At 41.9% G+C, this 25,518-nt stretch overlaps 4 protein-coding genes and 2 pseudogenes across 5 annotated transcripts; all 6 read right to left on the minus strand.

Moving 5' to 3' along the window:
- Window positions 1-52: 52 nt before the first annotated feature.
- LOC118112044 (protocadherin alpha-8-like) lies at window positions 53-6,416 on the minus strand. 2 transcript variants are annotated; one of them, XM_035161019.2, is made up of 2 exons: window positions 3,957-6,416; window positions 56-445 (listed from the first exon to the last, which is right to left on the minus strand). In XM_035161019.2, the coding sequence occupies exons 1-2, from the start codon at window positions 6,293-6,295 to the stop codon at window positions 415-417; spliced, it is 2,370 nt and encodes a 789-aa protein (XP_035016910.2). In that variant the 5' UTR covers window positions 6,296-6,416; the 3' UTR covers window positions 56-414. The 2 variants fall into 2 exon arrangements, with proteins under 2 accessions (XP_047196614.1, XP_035016910.2); XM_047340658.1 differs by lacking the exon at window positions 3,957-6,416 and having other exon boundaries at window positions 53-2,926.
- Window positions 6,417-7,303: 887 nt separating this feature from the next.
- On the minus strand, window positions 7,304-9,965 carry LOC118112046 (protocadherin alpha-8-like). The gene has a single exon (XM_035161020.2). The coding sequence runs from the start codon at window positions 9,711-9,713 to the stop codon at window positions 7,353-7,355; it is 2,361 nt and encodes a 786-aa protein (XP_035016911.2). The 5' UTR covers window positions 9,714-9,965; the 3' UTR covers window positions 7,304-7,352.
- Window positions 9,966-10,491: 526 nt separating this feature from the next.
- Window positions 10,492-13,108, minus strand: LOC118112698 (annotated as a pseudogene).
- An 892-nt stretch (window positions 13,109-14,000) lies between these two features.
- LOC124852095 lies at window positions 14,001-16,521 on the minus strand (annotated as a pseudogene).
- A 776-nt stretch (window positions 16,522-17,297) lies between these two features.
- Window positions 17,298-19,872, minus strand: LOC118112699 (protocadherin alpha-13-like). The gene has a single exon (XM_035162215.2). The coding sequence runs from the start codon at window positions 19,710-19,712 to the stop codon at window positions 17,298-17,300; it is 2,415 nt and encodes an 804-aa protein (XP_035018106.2). The 5' UTR covers window positions 19,713-19,872.
- A 571-nt stretch (window positions 19,873-20,443) lies between these two features.
- On the minus strand, window positions 20,444-23,000 carry LOC118112700 (protocadherin alpha-3-like). Its single transcript, XM_035162216.2, has one exon. The coding sequence runs from the start codon at window positions 22,856-22,858 to the stop codon at window positions 20,444-20,446; it is 2,415 nt and encodes an 804-aa protein (XP_035018107.2). The 5' UTR covers window positions 22,859-23,000.
- Window positions 23,001-25,518: the final 2,518 nt, after the last annotated feature.

Consider the following 25,518-nt stretch of genomic DNA (forward strand, 5'->3'; position numbering starts at 1 on the left):
CACATATTCACAAGTAAAGACAATTTACTGTTTTGCTGAACAGTTCATTCTTTTCAGCACCACGGACAGCGGTCACGATCAGATTCTGCCCATACAGACTGACCACTTTACAGAAAATGAGCATTTTGTGTATATTACATTCCTTATGACTATGAGTGTGCATTAAGATGACAGTGCATTTGTTTGTTATAGACAGAGCTGTCTACCCACATCCAGTGTTTTGCTATTTAAACTTTTTAATTAATTGAATATCTGTACTTCATAACCATTGGCAGTGAGAGGATAAGAGATAGAAGAAAATCAAACAACTTATTAGAATATGTACATGAGAAAACAATTTGTAATTTGAACAAATGATACGAAGAAAGCTTTGACCACGATGCAAATGCAATACTATACACTTGAAAACATGATTTATGTTTGTCTTACCTCTCCAGATATCCCTCTCCTGTCAGGCAGCATTAGTGTATTGGCATGGCTTCCTGGGACTATAGTAGATCCTATACTCATCCTGGGTCCAACTAACATGTAGCGTTTGTCTCCAGATCTGTACTGGATGCTGTGACACAATGTCCCATCATAATTAGGCTCTGGTAGATATTTAGAAGTGAAGTCTGTGGACTTTGAGCACTGCATTGAAATCAGCACGATGATACTGACGAGAAAAAGAGCTGAAACTGAGCCCACAGTTATCATCAGGTAAAAAGTCACATTATTGTCCTCATCTGCTTTTGTTGAACTTTTCACATCAGAAGCTGCAAAAGCTTCTTTGGGCTCCACAACTTTGACGATGACAGTAGCTGTTGCTGAGAGTGACACGTTCCCATTGTCTTTGACCAGTATGAGCAGTTTGTGCTCAGCCTCGTCTGTCTCTGTGAATGAGCGAAGTGTTCTGATCTGTCCTGTATAGCGGTCCAAACCAAAGAGACTGTGGTCAGTAACTTCCTGCAGTGAAAACAGTAACCAGCCGTTATATCCTATATCAGCGTCATAGGCTCTGACTTTAGTCACCAAGTGTCCTGCGTTCACATTGCGGGGAATCTCCTCCACACCTTCAGCAGAACCGTTGGAGCTGACTGGATACAGGATGACTGGAGCGTTGTCGTTCTGATCCAGAATGAACACGTTCACTGTGACGTTGCTGCTCAGTGACGGAGTTCCAGAATCTGACGCAACAACGTGGAACTGGAATGTTTTTACAGTTTCAAAGTCAAAACTTTTCAGGGCTGAAATTTGTCCATTATCGGAATTAATATTCAGAAAAGAGGCCATATTATTATGGGCACCTCCCCTTCCAATTCGATAGGACACTGCCGCATTGTCGTTTAAATCTTTATCAAATGCACTCACGGAAAAAATCGATGCGCCAGGTGTATTGTTTTCCATCAGATATAACGCCAGGGGGCTGTGTGGGAAGTCTGGGGCGTTATCATTGACATCTGACACTTCAATACTCAACGTTTTCAACGCAGAAAGCGGAGGCTCTCCACAGTCTGTAGCCGTTATTGTTATGTCATAATGTGACACAGTTTCTCTGTCAAGATTTCCTTTTGTCACTAATGAATACATGTTTTCTTTAAATGATGGTTTTAATTCGAATGGCACATTCCCCGTCAGACTGCATATTACTTTTCCATTAAGGCCAGAATCAAGGTCTGTGACACTGATGAGGGAAATCACGGTCCCATGTTTTGAATCTTCTGGGACCATGTTGGATATTGACGTCACCTCAATCTCTGGTTTATTGTCGTTCACGTCTTGAATCTTTATTTGGACTCTACAGTCTGTTGTCATCGGCGGCGTACCTTTGTCAGAAGCTTGGACGTCTAACTTGAAAACATTAGCGGTTTCGTAGTCAATTTGTCCATTAACTCGAATTTCACCTGTGTTTCTATCGAGGCTAAAAAGCTCCAACACTTTAGAATTAATATCACCACCGAAGGCATACTCGACATCCCCATTACTTCCTTCATCTAGATCAGTCGCATGGACTTTTATTACAACTGTACCTGAAGCAACATTTTCCTGTAACATCACAGAGTAAACCTCTTTCGAAAAAATTGGCCTGTTATCATTTATGTCGAGAACCTTTATGGTGAGATTAAGATTAGCAGATTTTGCTGGTGTCCCTCCATCTATAGCGGTTAAAACCAAGCTGTGGTTTGTTTTCTTCTCTCTGTCCAAGTTTCTCTGTAACACCAAGAAAGGGATTTTATTGTCTCCCCTATCTCGAATTTCCAAATGAAAATCATCGTTTTGACTGAGTTTATAACGCTGCACAGCATTTATTCCCACATCAGGATCACGTGCGCCCGGTAACTGAAACCGGGCCCCTGGTAGCGTCGTCTCTGCTATTTCAATTACCTTTTCTTTCTCCGTAAAAGTCGGTGCGTGGTCGTTTGCATCCGTTATTTCCACCGTGACATAATGAATTTCCAGCGGATTCTCAATAACGATTTTCACATCTATTGAACAGGCTCCGTTTCTATCGCACAGCTGTTCTCGGTCGAGATTCTTGTGAACATATAAAACCCCATTGTTCGGGTTTACCTCAAACAGCGCGTCCTGAGCTCCGGACACGATACGGAATCGTCTGTTAATCAAGGTGCTGACGTCAAGGCCCAAATCTTTGGCCACGTTTCCAACAACAGCTCCCACTTTGACCTCCTCCGGTGTCGTGTATTTTATCTGGGCGAAGATCAGCTCGCCAAAGCAAAACAGCAGAGAGAAAAGCAGGGGACGCGACCAAGAAATCATTCTGCCTCTTTATCCTTCCTCTCCTTTGGCGTAAATCATTTAGAATAGCATCCTCAAATATCGTCGTCTTAAAACACCCCAGCCGTCCTGAGACTACGTTTCAGAAAAGCCTGTGCGCGATGGAAGGAAAATATCCGAATAGGTGGCATCCTTTGTGACCGAGCTGACAAAAAACTGTCTTTGAAAGGGGCAGAGTCTATTTGTCCTGAAGCCTCTGCAATTCCGTACTGTAACACTGACACCCAGTGGGAAATTCCACGCTCACATTCACCATAAAGGGGAGAAAAAACCGATTCCACCGACCAGAAAGCATAAAATTTTGTCTCACACATCCAAATATACTTAAGATAAACATTGATCCCTATCGGGTACACAACGGCGTTTGTTGCTGTAATGTCGCAAAACTGAACAAACCATTTCAATTGTCGATACATTGACACAACGTTTGCTCTCTCTTCCAGCCGATATAATAAAACCAGATGTACACGTCACCACAGCGTGACCAAATGAACTAAGACCACACGCTAGTGTGCAGGAATGTATGGACTAAATGACCCGTAAATGCCATTTAAAGAGACTGAAGGTGAGAACATCTGTAGTAGATCAAACCAAAGAGAGTGAGCTTAGTTTAATTGAACCACTGGAATCCTGGAAATACAACCAGATTCCTAAATGACAGAAGAGTAGTTAAGTCGCAGTGATTTGTAGTAAATGGGCTAAAACACAGACCACAAATTAAATCATTTCCATCCATAAGAATCCATAAACTAAATACATACAGCTTTTAAAAGAAAATAACATTCAAGTTTAAAAGGTGACCAAGAACCATGGACAGCGCTGCGAAAAATGCCTTTAACTTTACATGAATCCCCCTGAAGAGTAGCCTATAAATATTGCTGAGAAAACACATTTTCCAACTGCAACTCAAATGCCAACATGAAAAAGTTCACTGTGTGAAGAGTATCAGCACAAGTACACTTATCACAGCACTATAATCTCTTAGAAGCTGAAACACATGCTTATTTTAAGAGAGGCAAATGGCCATTGACATTTTTTTTAACTTTTACTGTAACCATTGATTATTTTAAGTTTCTCAAGGTGATCCTATGGCTCAGGAGGATACTATCTTTGTTAGTTTGTGAATGCATGAAAAATAATCTTAAATTGAGATACATGGTCTTACCTCTCCAGTTGCAGACCTCCTGTCAGGCAGCATTAGTGTATTGGCATGGCTTCCTGGGACTATAGTAGATCCTATACTCATCCTGGGTCCAACTAACATGTAGCGTTTGTCTCCAGATCTGTACTGGATGCTGTGACACAGTGTCCCATCATAATTAGGCTCTGGTAGATATTTAGAAGTGAAGTCTGTGGACTTTGAGCACTGCATTGAAATCAGCACGATGATACTGACGAGAAAAAGAGCTGAAACTGAGCCCACAGTTATCATCAGGTAAAAAGTCACATTATTGTCCTCATCTGCTTTTGTTGAACTTTTCACATCAGAAGCTGCAAAAGCTTCTTTGGGCTCCACAACTTTGACGATGACAGTAGCTGTTGCTGAGAGTGACACGTTCCCATTGTCTTTGACCAGTATGAGCAGTTTGTGCTCAGCCTCGTCTGTCTCTGTGAATGAGCGAAGTGTTCTGATCTGTCCTGTATAGCGGTCCAAACCAAAGAGACTGTGGTCAGTAACTTCCTGCAGTGAAAACAGTAACCAGCCGTTATATCCTATATCAGCGTCATAGGCTCTGACTTTAGTCACCAAGTGTCCTGCGTTCACATTGCGGGGAATCTCCTCCACACCTTCAGCAGAACCGTTCGAGCTGACTGGATACAGGATGACTGGAGCGTTGTCGTTCTGATCCAGAATGAACACGTTCACTGTGACGTTGCTGCTCAGTGACGGAGTTCCAGAATCTGACGCAACAACGTGGAACTGGAAAGTTTTCACTGTTTCAAAGTCGAAACTTTTTAGTGCGGTGATATGTCCATTATCAGGATTTACATTCAGGAAAGACATTATATCGTTTTTACTCCCCTGTCTGACAATATGATACGAAATAGCTGCATTGTCATTTAAATCACTGTCCGTTGCGCTCACAGAGAAAATCGACTTTCCAGCAACATTATTTTCTGACAGATAAAACTGTAATGGGTTTTGGGAGAATTGAGGACTGTTGTCATTAACGTCTGTCACCTGAATGCTGAGAGTTTTAAAGGTGGACAAGGGAGGGTCACCACCGTCGGTAGCTTTTATTGTTATTTCATAATGTGACACCTGCTCTCGATCCAAAAATCCCTTAGTAATAACCGAATACGTGTTCTGTTTGTACGACGGCTGTAACTGAAACGGAACGTCAGAGGTTATGCTTGAAACTATTTTTCCATTTACATTTGAGTCTTTGTCTCGCACACTAATAAGTGAAATAACTGTTCCAGGTTTTGAATCCTCAGCCACTGTGTCTGATAGTGACGTCACTTCTATTTCAGGGGGATTATCGTTGACGTCTTTTATCTTAATAATGACTCTACACTCACCTGTCAGTGGAGGTGTTCCTTTATCGGACGCCTCAATATCAAGTTTATAAACGTCGTTTTCTTCATAGTCCACTTCTCCCTTTACTCGGATCTCTCCAGTTAATTTGTCCAATTCAAAGATATCATAGACTTTTTTCTTCAGAGTTTTTCCAAGGTTGTATTCAATTTCTCCGTTGGTGCCTTCATCAGGATCCGTCGCATTTATTTTTAATACTGACGTACCGACTGGAACATTTTCTTGTATTTCAATTTGGTAAATCTCCTGACTAAATACAGGGCGATTGTCGTTACTATCAAGAACAATAATGGAAACGTTAAGTGTACCTGATCTCGGAGGTTTACCTCCGTCACTCGCTGTAACAAAAAGCAACTGTTTGCTCGTTTGTTCTCTGTCCAGTGACTTTTTCAGCACTAAAAATGGTATTTTATCTTCATCGCTTTGACGAATATCTATCGTGAAGTGATCATTTGATGATAAAGTGTATGTGCGAACCGAGTTAATTCCAGCATCCGGGTCACGGGCAGTGTGCAACTGAAACCGCTTCCCTGGCAGCGTTTGTTCACCTATTTCAAATATCTGGTGTTTTTCAGGAAAACTGGGAGCGTGATCATTCACATCAGTAATTTCTACAACCACGTAGTGAATTTCCAAAGGGTTTTCAACGAGGATCTTTAGCTCTATTAAACAAGCACCACTGCCCTGACAGAGCTCCTCTCTGTCGATTTTCTTATGAACATACAGAGCCCCATTGTCCTGGTTTACATCAAAAAACGTTTCCTTAGATTCAGAAACGACACGGAACCGTCTTTCCAACAGAGAATTAATGTCAAGGCCAAGATCCTTTGCAGCATATCCAACCACAGTTCCGTCTTTTACCTCCTCTGGAATCGAGTACCTTATTTCTGCCAGAGCTCGTTTTCCGATAAAAAACAGTAGAGCCAAATAAAAGGAGAAGCCGGTGGAGGTCCTCGTTCGAGTCTGTGCTCTAGCCTCCATCGTTTTCCAGCAAAATATAAACACAAAATCCCGTTGCTGCAAAAATGGTTTACGATATCCAACCACCAGTGTGTCGCATAGTGAAAAATTCAGCAAGAACCCATCGGTTGACGAGCTTGATTCAACTGTGCCCTCTGCCTCTTGCAGTGAGCAAACAAAAGCTTTGTGAGGGGAGGGACACGGTACCGTCAGATTTCACTATAAAGGCTAATACTGACACCCAGAGGTCATTAGATAAGTAGGATATACGTTCTCCAATATGATGGGACAAACAAACTCATTCCAGTGAGGCTCTTGCATAAAATCAAGATTTTAAATTCATAATTTTATTGAAGGTTTTCATGTTCATACAATATGAGCAGAATGTCTTCAGATGAACCATAGGAAGAGCTTATTTGTTGTAGATGTTAAAATTACGTGCAGTTAGTGGACTTGCAAAATGTCTGCTATAATGCTTATTTGTTCGTGCGCCATGTTCCACGTAACAACAAAAAGCCAATACTTTTCAGCACCATAGACAGAGGCCAAATTCAGGCGTTCTACCATAATGAGAGAACTCTTAACTCATCCACATTAATCACACAAACTAAGGATTCACCAAAAACGTATTTGTATTTCAGGATTTAAAGGAATATTCACACAATATAACAACCAGAGTTTAACGTGGACTACAATCAGATGAAAGGAGATTAACTATTCCATAGATGATTGGTATTTATTGGGGCTTGAAAATAACCAACAATTGGTGAAGGTAGTGTGGAAAAAGTAGATGTAACTTCACAAAATGCATTAAAGTTAATTCATTTGATACATAGATTTGTAAAATGACATATCTTGCTCTTGAAAGCGAACTATTTCTCTGATTATTGTTTTTCTAAATGAAGTCAGAATAAATGTTTCAAATAAAAGCATTTAACTTAACAAAAGGTTTGAGATTGTTTTAAACTGTTTTGTAGTGTTCTGTGGATTGTATGCCTTTGGAGTGATATGAGAAAAACATGCCATTCAACACAAAGCGGTACCACAGCACTCAGTGTGTGCAAAATATAATATTATTTCAAGCTCTTACCTCTCCAGATATCCCTCTCCTGTCAGGTAGCATTAGTGTATTGGCATGGCTTCCTGGGACTATAGTAGATCCTATACTCATCCTGGGTCCAACTAACATGTAGCGTTTGTCTCCAGATCTGTACTGGATGCTGTGACACAGTGTCCCATCATAATTAGGCTCTGGTAGATATTTAGAAGTGAAGTCTGTGGACTTTGAGCACTGCATTGAAATCAGCACGATGATACTGACGAGAAAAAGAGCTGAAACTGAGCCCACAGTTATCATCAGGTAAAAAGTCACGTTACTGTCCTCATCTGCTTTTGTTGAACTTTTCACATCAGAAGCTGCAAAAGCTTCTTTGGGCTCCACAACTTTGACAATGACAGTAGCGGTTGCTGAGAGTGACACGTTCCCATTGTCTTTGACCAGTATGAGCAGCTTGTGCTCAGCCTCGTCTGTCTCTGTGAATGAGCGAAGTGTTCTGATCTGTCCTGTATAGCGGTCCAAAGCAAAGAGACTGTGGTCAGTAACTTGCTGCAGTGAAAACAGTAACCAGCCGTTATATCCTATATCAGCGTCATAGGCTCTGACTTTAGTCACCAAGTGTCCTGCGTTCACATTGCGGGGAATCTCCTCCACACCTTCAGCAGAACCGTTGGAGCTGACTGGATACAGGATGACTGGAGCGTTGTCGTTCTGATCCAGAATGAACACGTTCACTGTGACGTTGCTGCTCAGTGACGGAGTTCCAGAATCTGACGCTACAACGTGGAACTTAAAGGTTTTCACAGTTTCAAAGTCGAAACTTTTCAGCGCTGATATTTGTCCATTATCTGAGTTAATACTTAAAAATGCAGCGTTTTTAACTTGACTACCTTCCCCTCTCACAATATTATAAGTTAAAGCCGCGTTTTCATTCAAGTCTTTATCCGAAGCTGTCACGGAAAATATAATATTTCCTGGCACGTTATTTTCCACCAGGTAAAGTTCGATTGGACTCTGCAGAAACTGAGGGTTGTTATCATTCACGTCTGATACGTCAATACTCAGAGTTTTGAATGTAGACAGGGGAGGCTGCCCACAGTCTGTCGCTGTGAGTTCAATGTCATAATGTGACACTAATTCTCGATCCAAACGATTTTTCAAAACTAACGAGTACATGTTATCTTGAAATGACGGTTTTAACTCGAATGGCACATTATCTGAAAGACTACATATGACTTTCCCGTTTAAACCAGCGTCTCTGTCAGTAATGCTAATGAGAGAAACCACCGTCCCGGGTTTCGAGTCTTCAGACACCATCTGTGACAGCGACGTCACCTCTATCTCAGGTTTGTTGTCATTTTCGTCCAGAACTTTGATTATCACTCTGCAATCAGTGCTCATTGGAGGTTGTCCTTTGTCAGTGGCATGGACGTCTAACTTAAAAACCTCAATCTTCTCAAAGTCAATTTCACCTTTTACTCTGATTTCACCAGTGTCTTTATCTAAGACAAACATGTCATATATTTTCGGGTCAAGTTCGCCGCCAAAAAAATATTCTATATCTCCATTTGCACCTTCATCCAGATCAGTTGCGGTTACTGTAATTACACTTGTTTCAGCTTTGACATTTTCAGGTAGTGTTACTGAATACACCTCTTGGCTAAATATAGGATGATTATCATTTGAATCTAGGACTATGACTGTGACATTAAGAGTCCCTGATCTCGGAGGATTTCCACCATCAACCGCTGTCAGTATCAGTTTGTGCTCATTATGTTTTTCTCGATCTAGAGACTTTTGTAAAACTAAGAACGGTATCTTGTCCTCTCCTCTCTCTCTTATTTGTATGCTAAAATATTCGTTATGGTTCAATTTATAAACACGTACTGTATTCGTGCCAACATCGGGATCACGAGCAGTTGGTAACTGGAAGCGTTTACCGGGAAGAGTAGACTCAGAAATTTCTAATATTTTGTCTTCCTCCAGAAAACTAGGTGAATGATCATTTACATCAACGATTTCCACTGCCACATAATGTATTTCCATAGGATTCTCAGCGACCATTTTCAGGTTTACTACACACGGCGAAGCGCTTTTACAGAGCTCCTCTCGGTCGATGCTTTTACGCACATACAACACGCCATTGTTCTGATGTACTTCAAACTGAGAATCTTCTGTTCCGGAGACGATACGAAAGCGTCTTTCATCCAATGACGTGATGTCGAGTCCTAGATCCTTTGCGACATATCCAACAATAGATCCCACCTTCACTTCCTCTGGAACAGAATATTTGATCTGAGCCGAAACCCGCATCACGCAGCTCAGCATCACAGAAAAACGGAAGGCCACCCACCAGGCGTATGTTCCTCGTCTTTGTCCCATCGCCTCAGCTCAGATTACTGTTGTTATTGTTACATCCACTCAAAGGTACTTCTGAAGGAGGAACTTGTCTAAGACATAAAGTACGCTGAGGAACCGTCTCCCATATTTTCAGCCTCACTCTGTGCGTAACGACATCAGTCGTTTGTGCGGAAGGTTTACAGCGTTCTGTCTGTCGATCAGAACAAAACCTCGCTGGAAGGGGCAGGGCCAACTCCATAACGCAATAATGTATGCTGATATGATACTGACACCTCGTGGACAGAGCACAATATGACCCATTTCTAACCCGGCACATAAACGAAGATATTAGTGTGTTTCCACAGTCCAAGATGACAAGATTGAAACTGTGGTATGATAGAGGTATTGTCAATTACATCATGGACACAATGTCCACCACACTACATCCTAATAGCCATTGTACAACATGCAATTTGTCCAGGAATTCCTGGGAAAGTTTGAGCAGATGCGTCCGGATTTATATTAACACACTAGAGTGGTGTGTAAGAAAACACATTGAGAACTCAATCTCCTCAAATACAAGCCACAAATCTGCTCGTTAAAATCCATAGATGAAGTACACGAAGCATTAAAACATTCTTCCTTAAAAATTCTCCACTTTGACATAGCGTGACTCAGTGTCAGCACCATGGACAGCGCTGGAAAGTGCTTAGTTTTAAAGCTGTTGATTCAAAATACATATTCGAAGTGAAACTTAAATACCAAATCACCCGTTTACTATTTACACCACAAATACAATTCAGCACATTTAAACACCGTGTCATTGTAGTAGCCAGCACATTTTAATTTTCTAAGAGAGAAATAATGAACATTGAGAACACGCATTAATTAAAACAGCATTGAACAGAATTGTTTTAAATGAATATATAGGTAATCTTATCTACCATGATGAAATCTTCTTTACGAACTCAGTGTCAAGTCTTTGTGGGTTAATAAACTATACATTAATTCGAAATAAAAACATAAGCTTACCTCTCCAGTTGCAGACCTCCTGTCAGGGAGCATTAGTGTATTGGCATGGCTTCCTGGGACTATAGTAGATCCTATACTCATCCTGGGTCCAACTAACATGTAGCGTTTGTCTCCAGATCTGTACTGGATGCTGTGACACAGTGTCCCATCATAATTAGGCTCTGGTATATATTTAGAAGTGAAGTCTGTGGACTTTGAGCACTGCATTGAAATCAGCACGATGATACTGACGAGAAAAAGAGCTGAAACTGAGCCCACAGTTATCATCAGGTAAAAAGTCACATTATTGTCCTCATCTGCTTTTGTTGAACTTTTAACATCCGATGCAGCAAAAGCTTCTTTGGGCTCCACAACTTTGACAATGACAGTAGCTGTTGCTGAGAGTGACACGTTCCCATTGTCTTTGACCAGTATGAGCAGTTTGTGCTCAGCCTCGTCTGTCTCTGTGAATGAGCGAAGTGTTCTGATCTGTCCTGTATAGCGGTCCAAACCAAAGAGACTGTGGTCAGTAACTTCCTGCAGTGAAAACAGTAACCAGCCGTTATATCCTATATCAGCGTCATAGGCTCTGACTTTAGTCACCAAGTGTCCTGCGTTCACATTGCGGGGAATCTCCTCCACACCTTCAGCAGAACCGTTCGAGCTGACTGGATACAGGATGACTGGAGCGTTGTCGTTCTGATCCAGAACGAATACGTTCACTGTGACGTTGCTGCTCAGTGACGGAGTTCCAGAATCTGACGCAACAACATGGAACTTGAACGTTTTCACAGTTTCAAAGTCGAAACTTTTCAGCGCTGATATTTGACCATTATCTGAGTTAATACTTAAAAATGCAGCATTTTTGACTTGACTACCTTCCCCTCTTACAATATTATAAGTTAAAGCCGCGTTTTCATTCAAGTCTTTATCCGAAGCTGTCACGGAAAATATAATATTTCCTGGCACGTTATTTTCCACCAGGTAAAGTTCGATTGGATTCTGCAGAAACTGAGGGTTGTTATCATTCACGTCTGATACGTCAATACTCAGAGTTTTGAATGTAGACAGGGGAGGCTGCCCACAGTCTGTCGCTGTGAGTTCAATGTCATAATGTGACACTAATTCTCGATCCAAACGATTTTTTAAAACTAACGAGTACATGTTATCTTGAAATGACGGTTTTAACTCGAATGGCACATTATCTGAAAGACTACATATGACTTTCCCGTTTAAACCAGCGTCTCTGTCAGTAATGCTAATGAGAGAAACCACCGTCCCGGGTTTCGAGTCTTCAGACACCATCTGTGACAGCGACGTCACCTCTATCTCAGGTTTGTTGTCATTTTCGTCCAGAACTTTGATTATCACTCTGCAATCAGTGCTCATTGGAGGTTGTCCTTTGTCAGTGGCATGGACGTCTAACTTAAAAACCTCAATCTTCTCAAAGTCAATTTCACCTTTTACTCTGATTTCACCAGTGTCTTTATCTAAGACAAACATGTCATATATTTTCGGGTCAAGTTCGCCGCCAAAAAAATATTCTATATCTCCATTTGCACCTTCATCCAGATCAGTTGCGGTTACTGTAATTACACTTGTTTCAGCTTTGACATTTTCAGGTAGTGTTACTGAATACACCTCTTGGCTAAATATAGGATGATTATCATTTGAATCTAGGACTATGACTGTGACATTAAGAGTCCCTGATCTCGGTGGATTTCCACCATCAACCGCTGTCAGTATCAGTTTATGCTCATTATGCTTTCCCGATCCAGAGACTTTGTAAAACTAGAAATGGTGTTTTGTCTTCTCTCTCTCTCTTATGCTAAAATATTCGTTATGGTTTAATTTATAAACACGTACTGTGTAGGTGCCAACATCGGGATCACGAGCGTTGGTAACTGGAAGCGTTTACCGGGAACAATAGACTCAGAAATTTCTAATATTTTGTCTTCTTCCTGAAAACTAGGTGAATGATCATTGACATCAACGATTTCCACTGCCACATAATGTATTTCCATAGGATTCTCAACGACCATTTTCAGGTTTACTACACATGGCGAAGCGCTTTACAGAGCTCCTCTCGGTCGATGCTTTTACGCACATACAACACGCCATTGTTCTGATGTACTTCAAACTGAGAATCTTCTGTTCCGAGACGATACGAAAGCGTCTTTCGTCCAATGACGTGATGTCGAGTCCTAGATCCTTTGCGACATATTCAACAATAGACCCACCTTCACTTCCTCTGGAACAGAATATTTGATCTGAGCTGAAACCCGCATCACGCAGCTCAGCATCACAGAAAAACGGAAGGCCACCCACCAGGCGTATATTCCTCGTCTTTGTCCCATCGCCTCAGCTCAGATTACTGTAGTTATTGTTACATCCACTCAAAGGTACTTCTGAAGGAGGAATTCATCTAAGACATAAAGTACGCTGAGGAACCGTCTCCCATATTTTCAGCCTCACTCTGTGCGTAACGGCATCAGTCGTTTGGGAAGGTTTACAGCGTTCTGTCTGTCGATCAGAACAAAACCTCGCTGGAAGGGGCAGGGCCAACTCCATAACGCAACAATGTATGCTGATATGATACTGACACCTCGTGGAAGAGCACAATATGACCCATTTCTAACCCGGCACGGCACAAACGAAGATATTAGTGTGTTTCCACAGTCCAAGATGACAAGATTGAAACTGTGGTATGATAGACGTATTGTCAATTACATCATGGACACAATGTCCACCACACTACATCCGAATAGCCATTGTACAACATCCAAATTATCCAGGAATTCCTGGGAAAGTTTGAGCAGATGCGTCTGGATTTATATACACACACTAGAGTGGTGTGTAAGAAAACACATTGAGAACTCAATCTCCTCAAATACAAGCCACAAATCTACTCGTTAAAATCCATAGATGAAGTACACGAAGCATTAAAACATTCTTCCTTAAAAATCCTCCACTTTGACATAGCGTGACTCAGTGTCAGCACCATGGACAGCGCTGTAAAGTGCTTAGTTTTAAAGCTGTGGATTCAAAATACATAATCGAAGTGAAACTTAAATACCAAATCACCTGTTTACCATTTACACCACAAATAAAACTTAGCACATTTAAACACCGTGTCATTGTAGTAGCCAGCACATTTAAATTTTCTAAGAGAGAAATAATGAACATTGAGAACACGCATTAATTAAAACAGCATTGAACAGAATTGTTTTAAATGATTATAGAGGTAATTTTATCTACCATGATGAAATCTTCTTTATGAACTCAGAGTCAATTCTTTGTGGGTTAATAAATTATACATTAATTCGAAATCAAAACATTTCTTACCTCTCCAGATATCCCTCTCCTGTCAGGCAGCATTAGTGTATTGGCATGGCTTCCTGGGACTATAGTAGATCCTATACTCATCCTGGGTCCAACTAACATGTAGCGTTTGTCTCCAGATCTGTACTGGATGCTGTGACACAGTGTCCCATCATAATTAGGCTCTGGTAGATATTTAGAACTATAGTCTGTGGACTTTGAGCACTGCATTGAAATCAGCACGATGATACTGACGAGAAAAAGAGCTGAAACTGAGCCCACAGTTATCATCAAGTAAAAAGTCACGTTACTGTCCTCATCTGCTTTTGTTGAACTTTTCACATCAGAAGCTGCAAAAGCTTCTTTGGGCTCTACAACTTTGACAATGACAGTAGCTGTTGCTGAGAGTGACACGTTCCCATTGTCTTTGACCAGTATGAGCAGCTTGTGCTCAGCCTCGTCTGTCTCTGTGAATGAGCGAAGTGTTCTGATCTGTCCTGTGTAGCGGTCCAAACCAAAGAGACTGTGGTCATTAACTTCCTGCAGTGAAAACAGTAACCAGCCGTTATATCCTATATCAGCGTCATAGGCTCTGACTTTAGTCACCAAGTGTCCTGCGTTCACATTGCGAGGAATCTCCTCCACACCTTCAGCAGAGCCGTTGGAGCTGACTGGATACAGGATGACTGGAGCGTTGTCGTTCTGATCCAGAATGAACACGTTCACTGTGACGTTGCTGCTCAGTGACGGAGTTCCAGAATCTGATGCAACAACGGAACTTGAACGTTTTCACTGTTTAAAAGTCGAAACTTTTCAGCGCTGATATTTGACCATAATCTGAGTTTATACTTAAAAATGCTGCATTTTTAACTTGACTACCTTCCCCTCTTACAATATTATAAGTTAAAGCCGCGTTTTCATTCAAGTCTTTATCTGAAGCTGTCACGGAAAATATGATATTTCCTGGCACGTTATTTTCCACCAGGTAAAGTTCGATTGGATTCTGCAGAAACTCAGGGTTGTTATCATTCACGTCTGATACGTCAATACTCAGAGTTTTGAATGTAGACAGGGGAGGCTGCCCACAGTCTGTCGCTGTGAGTTCAATGTCATAATGTGACACTAATTCTCGATCCAAACGATTTTTCAAAACTAACGAGTACATATTATCTTGAAATGACGGTTTTAACTCGAATGGCACATTATCTGAAAGTTTACATATGACTTTACCGTTTAAACCAGCGTCTCTGTCAGTAATACTAATGAGAGAAACCACCGTCCCGGGTTTCGAGTCTTCAGACACCATCTGTGACAGCGACGTCACCTCTATCTCAGGTTTGTTGTCATTTTCGTCCAGAACTTTGATTATCACTCTGCAATCAGTGCTCATTGGAGGTTGTCCTTTGTCAGTGGCATGGACATTTAACTTAAAAACCTCATTCTTCTCAAAGTCAATTTCTCCCTTTACTCGAATTTCACCAGTGTCTTTATCTAAGACAAACATGTCATATATTTTCCGGTCAATTTTATCACCAAACACATATTCAATATCTCCATTTGCACTTTCATCCAGATCAGTTGCTGTTACTGTAATTACACTTGTTTCAGCTTTGACATTTTCAGGTAGTGTTACTGAATACACCTCTTGGCTAAATATCGGATTGTTATCGTTTGAATCTAAGACTATGACTGTGACATTAAGAGTCCCTGATCTCGGTGGATTTCCACCATCAACCGCTGTCAGTATCAGTTTGTGCTCATTGTGCTTTTCTCGATCTAGAGACTTTTGTAAAACTAAGAATGGTATCTTGTCATCTCCTGTCTCTCGAATCTGTGTGCTAAAATATTCATTGTGGTTTAATTTATAAACACGTACTGTATTGATGCCAACATCTGGGTCGTGCGCTGTTCGTAATTGGAAGCGTTTACCGGGAAGAGTAGACTCAGCAATTTCTAATACATGTTCTTCCTCCTGAAAACTTGGTGTATGGTCGTTTACATCAACGATTTCCACTGCCACATAATGTATTTCCATAGGATTCTCAGCGACCATTTTCAGGTTGACTACACACGGCGAAGCGCTTTCACAGAGCTCCTCTCGGTCGATGCTTTTACGCACATACAACACGCCATTGTTCTGATGTACTTCAAACTGAGAATCTTCTGTTCCGGAGACGATACGAAAGCGTCTTTCATCCAATGACGTGATGTCGAGTCCTAGATCCTTTGCGACATATCCAACAATAGATCCCACCTTCACTTCCTCTGGAACAGAATATTTGATCTGAGCCGAAACCCGCATTACGCAGCTCAGCATCACAGAAAAACGGAAGGCCACCCACCAGGCGTATATTCCTCGTCTTTGTCCCATCGCCTCAGCTCAGATTACTGTAGTTATTGTTGTATCCACTCAAAGGTACTTATGAAGGAGGAATTCGTCTAAGACATAAAGTACGCTGATGAACCGTCTCCCATATTTTCAGCCTCACTCTGTGCATAACGGCATCAGTCGTTTGTGTGGAAGGTTTACAGCGTTCTGTCTGTCGATCAGAACAAAACCTCGCTGGAAGGGGCAGGGCCAACTCCATAACGCAATAATGTATGCTGATATGATACTGACACCTCGTGGACAGAGCACAATATGACCCATTTCTAACCCGGCACATAAACGAAGATATTAGTGTGTTTCCATAGTCCAAGATGACAAGATTGAAACTGTGGTATGATAGACGTATTGTCAATTACATCATGGACACAATGTCCACCACACTACATCCTAATAGCCATTGTACAACATCCAATTTGTCCAGGAATCTCTGGGAAAGTTTGAGAAGATTCGACCAGATTTATTTTAACACAAGAGTGTGGTGTGTAAGAAAACACAATGAGTAGTAAATCTCTTAAAATACAAGCCAAAGATTTGCTCTTTGAAATCCATAGATGAAGTACACGAAACATTAAAACTTTCTTCCTTGAAAATCCTCCACTTTGACATAGCGTGACTCAGTGTCAGCACCATGGACAGCAAGGTGAAATGCTTATTTTTAAAGCTATTGGTTCAAAATACAGTACATATTCGAACTGAAACTCAAATACCAAATCAGCTGTTTACTATTTACACCACAAATACGATTCAGCACATTTAAACATTGTGTCATTGTAGTAGCCAGCACATTTTAATTTTCTAAGAGAGAAATAATGAACATTGAGAACACGCATTAATTAAAACAGCATGGAACAGAATTGTTTTAAATGATTATAGAGGTAATCTTATCTATTACGATGAAATCTTCTTTACGAACTCAGAGTCAATTCTTTGTGGGTTAATAAAGTATGCATTACATCGAAATCAAAACATAAGCTTACCTCTCCAGATGTCCCTCTCCTGTCTGGCAGCATTAGTGTATTGGCATGGCTTCCTGGGACTATAGTAGATCCTATACTCATCCTGGGTCCAACTAACATGTAGCGTTTGTCTCCAGATCTGTACTGGATGCTGTGACACAGTGTCCCATCATAATTAGGCTCTGGCAGATATTTAGAAGTATAGTCTGTGGACTTTGAGCACTGCATTGAAATCAGCACGATGATACTGACGAGAAAAAGAGCTGAAACTGAGCCCACAGTTATCATCAGGTAAAAAGTCACGTTACTGTCCTCATCTGCTTTTGTTGAACTTTTCACATCAGAAGCTGCAAAAGCTTCTTTGGGCTCCACGACTTTGACGATGACAGTAGCTGTTGCTGAGAGTGACACGTTCCCATTGTCTTTGACCAGTATGAGCAGTTTGTGCTCAGCCTCGTCTGTCTCTGTGAATGAGCGAAGTGTTCTGATCTGTCCTGTGTAGCGGTCCAAACCAAAGAGACTGTGGTCAGTAACTTCCTGCAGTGAAAACAGTAACCAGCCGTTATATCCTATATCAGCGTCATAGGCTCTGACTTTAGTCACCAAGTGTCCTGCGTTCACATTGCGGGGAATCTCCTCCACACCTTCAGCAGAACCGTTGGAGCTGACTGGATACAGGATGACTGGAGCGTTGTCGTTCTGATCCAGAATGAACACGTTCACTGTGACGTTGCTGCTCAGTGACGGAGTTCCAGAATCTGACGCAACAACATGGAACTTGAACTTTTTCAGTTTTTCAAAGTCGAAACTTTTCAGCGCGGATATTTTTCCGTTTTCCGAGTTTACATTCAGGAACGATGTCTTATCGCCCTGCAGCCCATCACCTCTCACAATGTGGTATGTTATTGCTGCGTTTTCATTTAGATCATTATCAGCTGCAGTCACAGAAAATATGGATGCTCCCGGGGTATTGTTTTCTACCAAATAAAGTTCATATGGATTCTGACTAAAAACTGGTTTGTTATCATTTACATCTGACACCTGAACACGTAAAGTTTTTGCAGAGGAAAGTGGAGGTTCACCACAGTCTGTAGCTGTTATTGTGATGTCATAATCGGACACAGTTTCTCGGTCCAAGCGACCTTTTGTGACAAGAGAGTACATGTTTTCCTCAATGGATGGCGTCAAATCGAAGGGAACATTATTTGAGATTTTACAAATAACTTTTCCATTAACACCCGAGTCTCTATCCGTAACACTAATAAGGGAGATAACGGTGCCAGGCTTTGAATCCTCGGGGACAACGTTGGACAGTGATGTCACTTCAATATCTGGCTGATTATCGTTCACGTCTTTAATTTTTATCACGACTCTGCTTTCAGCCGTCCAGGGTAGCTGACCTTTATCTGAAGCCTGCAAGTCTAGTCTGTAAATTTCCGTGTCCTCAAAGTCCACTTTTCCTTTCACTCGAATCTCACCACTGACGCTGTCTAATTCAAATGTCTCTTGCACTTTCTTCTTTTGTGTTTTTCCAAACGTGTATTCAATCGCGCTATTCAGACCTTCATCTAAATCCGTAGCGTTCAGTTGTATTACAAGAGTTCCTATCGGCGCATTTTCATCTAATGACACGCTGTACGTGTCTTTGCTGAACACAGGGCGATTATCATTTACATCTAGTACAGTGATTGTTATATTAAGACTCCCAGATTTGGCCGGACTGCCCCCATCAGTAGCCGTTAATGTTAAATTATGCTCTGCCTTTTGCTCCCTGTCCAAAGGCTTTTTCAGAACTAAAAACGGGATCTTGTCCCCCTCGCTGTCTCTCACATCTGTCTCAAAAAAATCATTTTGGTTCAGTTTATATAATCGCACTGACTGTGTACCGACGTCAGGGTCTCTAGCGGCATGGATTTGGAAACGAGTACCCGGGGGAGTGTGCTCTGCTATTTCCAGTCGCTGCTCGCTTTCCGGAAACGTTGGTGAATGGTCATTAACATCTGTTATTTCCACACTAACATAATGTATTTCCAGTGGGCCCTCGACAACAATTTTGAGGTTTATCGAACAAACCTTTATTCCATCGCAGATTTCTTCGCGGTCCATAATTTCCCCTACATACAACACTCCATTGTTCTGATTCAACTGAAACAGAGCGTGATTTGGACCCGAAACGAGGCGAAACCTCCTGTCTGTCAAAGTGCTGGTGTCAAGCCCCAAATCCTTAGCGACATTTCCAACAGTTGATCCAACTTGTACTTCTTCTGGAACTGAGTATCTAAGCTGAGCCAAAATCCCCTCCTCAAAGCACAGCAACAAAATCCACCAGCAGTTCACTCGGCGCCTTTGTCCTCGATATCCCATTGTGAAGCAAAAACTGCGGCTTTATTTGAGGGAAATACAACGATCCAGTTGTTCATCGAATCAGTCAAATAAAATAAATTACAGCATTCTCATATAGAGGCATTCACACACACACACGATATATAAATCGCTTTTCACGCGTAATGCAAAACCTACGATGTGCACTCCGCAAGCATACCCTTCATCTGAGATGATCTGGAGATGGGCAGGGCCAGTGCAGAATGAGCAACACAACCATTACCGAGGCCACACTGACATCATCTGGCCACTGGGCTTCACTACGATACGAAACCAAGTGTATTACTTCACTTCTTACTTCCTTCAATAGATGCTGCCAATAGATGGGGAAAGTGATGGTCTTAAATGTGCTCCAAAGTCTCAATTAATGAAGATTAAGTAATGTATTCGAGGCAGACTAGAAGTGGAGACACACTGTCACTCTGCTCCACACCTCCATTTTGTTCGATACACTAAAGGAATTCGCCTTGATTCATTCTAGTCACGTGACTTGACATACGGGTACTATATGAAGGAAACACAGCTCGAGTGATTATAGGTCAATCTGCCAGTCGTTGTGTTGCCAATAAGGATACAAAATTAGTTAAAGTCTTGATGGAAACACATGAGGATTTCCTTCAGCACCACGGACAGCGCTATTTCTCACCCACAGAAAGAGCAAAGGAAAAAAAAAGAAGGAAAACATGGAGCTGCTTCGACATATGAACAACAGTTCAACATAGCGTGTCAAAGCATATGAGGTCATATAAGTAACAAAATATGTTTACCTCTCCAGATGTCCCTCTCCTGTCAGGCAGCATTAGTGTATTGGCATGGCTTCCTGGGACTATAGTAGATCCGATACTCATCCTGGGTCCAACTAACATGTAGCGTTTGTCTCCAGATCTGTACTGGATGCTGTGACACAGTGTCCCATCATAATTAGGCTCTGGTAGATATTTAGAAGTGAAGTCTGTGGACTTTGAGCACTGCATTGAAATCAGCACAATGATACTGACGAGAAAAAGAGCTGAAACTGAGCCCACAGTTATCATCAGGTAAAAAGTCACATTACTGTCCTCATCTGCTTTTGTTGAACTTTTCACATCAGAAGCTGCAAACGCTTCTTTGGGCTCCACAACTTTGACAATGACAGTAGCTGTTGCTGAGAGTGACACGTTCCCATTGTCTTTGACCAGTATGAGCAATTTGTGCTCAGCCTCGTCTGTCTCTGTGAATGAGCGAAGTGTTCTGATCTGTCCTGTATAGCGGTCCAAACCAAAGAGACTGTGGTCAGTAACTTCCTGCAGTGAAAACAGTAACCAGCCGTTATATCCTATATCAGCGTCATAGGCTCTGACTTTAGTCACCAAGTGTCCAGCGTTCACATTGCGGGGAATCTCCTCCACACCTTCAGCAGAACCGTTGGAGCTGACTGGATACAGGATGACTGGAGCGTTGTCGTTCTGATCCAGAATGAACACGTTCACTGTGACGTTGCTGCTCAGTGACGGAGTTCCAGAATCTGACGCAACAACGTGGAACTTGAACGTTTTCACAGTTTCAAAGTCGAAACTTTTCAGCGCTAAAATCGTGCCATTGGCTTCGTTTATATTTAAAAAGGAGGTTACAGTGGGACCTGGGCTCTTCCGGTCGAGTGAATATGTGACTGCTGCATTTTCACCTCCATCGGCATCAGTCGCACGCACGGAAAAAATTGACATTCCAGCCTTGTTATTTTCAGGCACATAAAAAGTGTATGGGGTCTCAGTGAACAAAGGTCTGTTATCATTGACGTCTAGCACCTCCACCTGTATCACCTTGGTAGATGACAGTGCGGGGCTCCCTAAATCTTTAGCTGTTATCGTGATCTCATACATGTGCATTATTTCCTTATCCAGGTAGTCCCTGGTGATCAAAGAGTATGACTGTCCGTCGGGGGATGGCTTTAAGTCAAAAGGCAAATGTCCAGGCACACTGCACACGACCTGTCCATTCACACCCGAGTCCAAGTCCGTCACACCCATCAATGCCACCACCGTGCCAAGAGGTGCGTCCTCTGGAATGCGGCTGGAGAGGGACGTGATCTCTATCTCGGGATGGTTATCATTCACGTCTTCCACTCTAACCACCACGTTGCAGTGTGTGGACAGAGACACGGCCCCTTTGTCCGCAGCCAGCACCTTAATCTCGTAGACCTGCTTCTCTTCGTAATCGAGGCCTCCTTTCACTGTTAGTCTGCCAGTTCTCCGATCCAAATCAAACGGCTCAGAAGACAGGCCTCTGAGTTTACCCCTCAGAGAATACTCGATCTCACCGTTCATACCCTCATCCGAGTCTGTTGCATTTACTGTCAGAAGGAATGTCCCCGCAGGTGCGTTTTCCTTTATTGTCACGGTGTATTTCTGTTTATGACAAACGGGTGGGTTGTCATTTACGTCTGACACAATGACGGTGATATTAATTGTGCCATATTTCGATGGTTTCCCTCCATCTGACGCTGTTAATTGTAACCAGTGTTGAGTTGTGTGTTCTCTATCCAGAGGTCGTTGTAAAATCAGGAATGGCACTTTTCCATCCTCCCCAGATTCCTCTGTTTCCAGTCGAAAATACTGGTTGTTGCTCAGCTTATATGACTGTAAGGAATTCAAACCAACATCCAAGTCGTGGGCTCCTTCCATTTGAAATCGAGATCCCACCACGGCGGACTCCAGTACCTCCAATGTGTAGTTTTCTTCGGGGAATTTCGGCGAGTTGTCGTTTACATCGATTATTTCAACTATAACTTGATGCATCTCGAGGGGATTTTCGACCACCGCTTTCAGATTTGCGACGCACGGAGCGGTTTTTGCGCACAGCTCCTCTCTGTCCACTCGCTGGTTTACCAACAAAACCCCATCTCTCGCATTTACCTTAAACAGATCCTGCTTTGTTCCTGACACGACACGGAGGTTTCTTTCCACCAGTCGCCCAAGATCTAATCCAAGGTCTTTGGCCACGTTTCCCACTGGCGTCCCTAATTTCACTTCTTCCTGGATGGAATACCGGATTTGAGCAGAGATTCCATCCAGTTGAATCACAACCAGCAGCGTCAGACAAAAGAAAATCCACACATCCAGTCGCTGTCCTTTGCTGTCCGATGTCGCCATTGTTTGATTTGATCGCTGGTCTTATATCCGTCAACAAAACTCGTATGGGATTTTCAGATTCCTTTTATGGAGAATAAACAACAAAGGTCCGCGGGAACCATCGTTTCCAGCAGAAGGATGAAGGCTGTTTAGCCCGTTCTCTCACCCGGTCTCTTTGCACATGTAAAAAAAAAAAGATGCGCCTCTCCCACAGACGCAACCACTGTGAATATATGTAGTGTAACAGCACCACCCATTGTCACTGCTGCGATGCTGTTAGTCTAGCCCGTGAGATTTTGTTGAAAAAAATATTCCACACATGCTCTAAGATGCTCCAAACGAGGTTATAATAACAACAAAACGTAATATTTTAACATTTAGGTGTGTATTGAAGTCTGGCTCTTACAAGCCGATACTGAAAAGTAATAATAATATCAATATCTTAAACCTGAGGGATGGGTTTATCTTTCAAAAAAGTTTATAAGTTTAAGTGATAAGTTATTACATTTTTGATCCCATTGTTTTATGATGTCTGTTCCCCACTTATATATACTTGCCTTTACGAACAGTTTTCCTAAAACTGTTAATATTTATGTATAATATAATATAATAATAATAATGTAAATGTAAATGTGTGTTTTATTTTTTTCTACAGACATCAGATTGTAGCCTAATAACAACTTAGTGTGTCGTGTGTCGAGAGGAAACAATATGAAGTTGGATTTACAGGAGCATTTTTATTCTTTTACCCACAGCAAGAAGAAGGGTGTGGGTCTGTAAAGAGTGATGCAGTTTGGCAATAATTATGAAAAGGTACATCCATACACAAATGCATATGTATTCATTAATAATTCACCTATATATAAATTGGTTTTATATATAGGGTAAACCATGTGTGTTGAATTTGGTGCTTTCTCTGGAAAAGTTGCATTGTTTAGTGACTCCAGCTGACAGGCTGTGCTATGAGCAAAAGACTGTGCGATTATGGTAATGATCAGCAGTGGTGAGTCATTAAATGAACGTGTGTCAACTGAATTCAGACACTTAAGATCTAGCTTTACCTCTTTATTGTGTTGGTGCTAAAGAAGCTGCTGCCATTCACAATCTATCTGCTTAAACTCTATGTGGTCTGTTCAGCACACTCCCACAACCTTACTCCCTATTGCAGAGGTGAACAGTGACATCTCCTGGACTAAACCTGCAAGTGCTGCTCACATGAGCCCCACTCATATTGCAGCTCTGCATTGGTCACAAGTCGTTGTGCCTTGTTCGCCTCGCAGCAGCCTTTCCGCACTGCAGCAGTGCATGTGAACATCCAGATGAAAACCATGAGAGAAAAAAATACATGATGACTCTAATAACGGCAGCCAGGAAACAAGCTGCCCCACATTACAACCCAGAGTGTGCGCACCCCTCCCACCTGCTTCTGCTACGTATTGGTTCTGGATGTAGGCCAAATGTATACTGCGCGTGCGCGTGCATGTGCGCTGCCGCATTCCGCATCACCTCCGCCTAATTTCTGCCTCTCCAGCAATGATACCAACTTGTTTTAAAAATCAAACCACCTTTTTTTCTCCCACTTATCAGCCCTTATTAAGCAAAGTAAGCGTTAATATTTAGCAGGGGAGGCTTATATGATGTCTGCAAGCTGCGAGTACTGCACTGTGTAGTGGAGGAGGGGGGTCCAGGGGTGTGGCTGGCTCCACAGCACACTGTGCTCCAGCAAAAAGACATCACGTCACCATGGCAACGCAGCTCCATTAGGCAGGTCACTGTCCATGGTGCTGAAATCGAGCGCACACCCAGAGAGGAAGGAAGCAGAGGGGGGAGGGATGCTGCAGACAAAGAAAGTCAGCCGTATCGACACAGTCTGAATTTTTTTATTCTGTAAAATACATAATAAACATGTTACCCTTGGTCTTTATATCCCTTCCCAATATTTTATTTACAACACAATATTTGTATTTCTCAGACAAAATAATTGCACACATAATATTTCTAAAATCGAAATTGTTTCATCAGCATTACAAAAGAGATGCTTTGCAAGAGCAATCCGAAAAATACACCAACAAATAAAATACAGCATTACAGCATGTGTTGGGCAACTACTGCCAGCTGGCGGTTGTTGCAGTGTTTTGCTCCACATTGTTGTGTGTGTCAGACCAGCACTGCAGACAACAGGCAGTGTGACTGAGTTGGGTGGTGCTGAGAAAGGAAATTTAAAAATGTTTCTTGCCTCAGTTTGTTCCAAACAAACATAATATTATCAAAACCAGACGCCACAACAAAGCTTTAAGTCTAGATTTGTTTAAAAGACACCACACATTCAGACAGCAAACACTCAATTGCTAAAAATATGCTACTAAAATGTGAGGATAAAGTGGATATTGAATTAAAATAATTCATTCTGTGGGGCTGAATTTCAATCTCTCCTGCACATGCACACATGACCTCATCTCTCTGGGGAGATGAGGTCATGCATGCACACACACAAAGAGGCAGACAGAGGAGCAGACACACTCATTAGAATCACTGTTTGTAAAACAGTGTTTACACGATCACGCTGTTTGTTGCACTGTTCGTGTTTACACAAAACCAAACCTAATGATGAGTTTTGAATTATATTCTATTAAAATGCATCTTCATAGTTTTAGCTATACACCACACATGTTTTTTTAGTT

This window comes from Hippoglossus stenolepis, chromosome 7 (genome assembly GCF_022539355.2).
Source record: "Hippoglossus stenolepis isolate QCI-W04-F060 chromosome 7, HSTE1.2, whole genome shotgun sequence".
Taxonomy (NCBI): Eukaryota; Metazoa; Chordata; class Actinopteri; order Pleuronectiformes; family Pleuronectidae; genus Hippoglossus; species Hippoglossus stenolepis.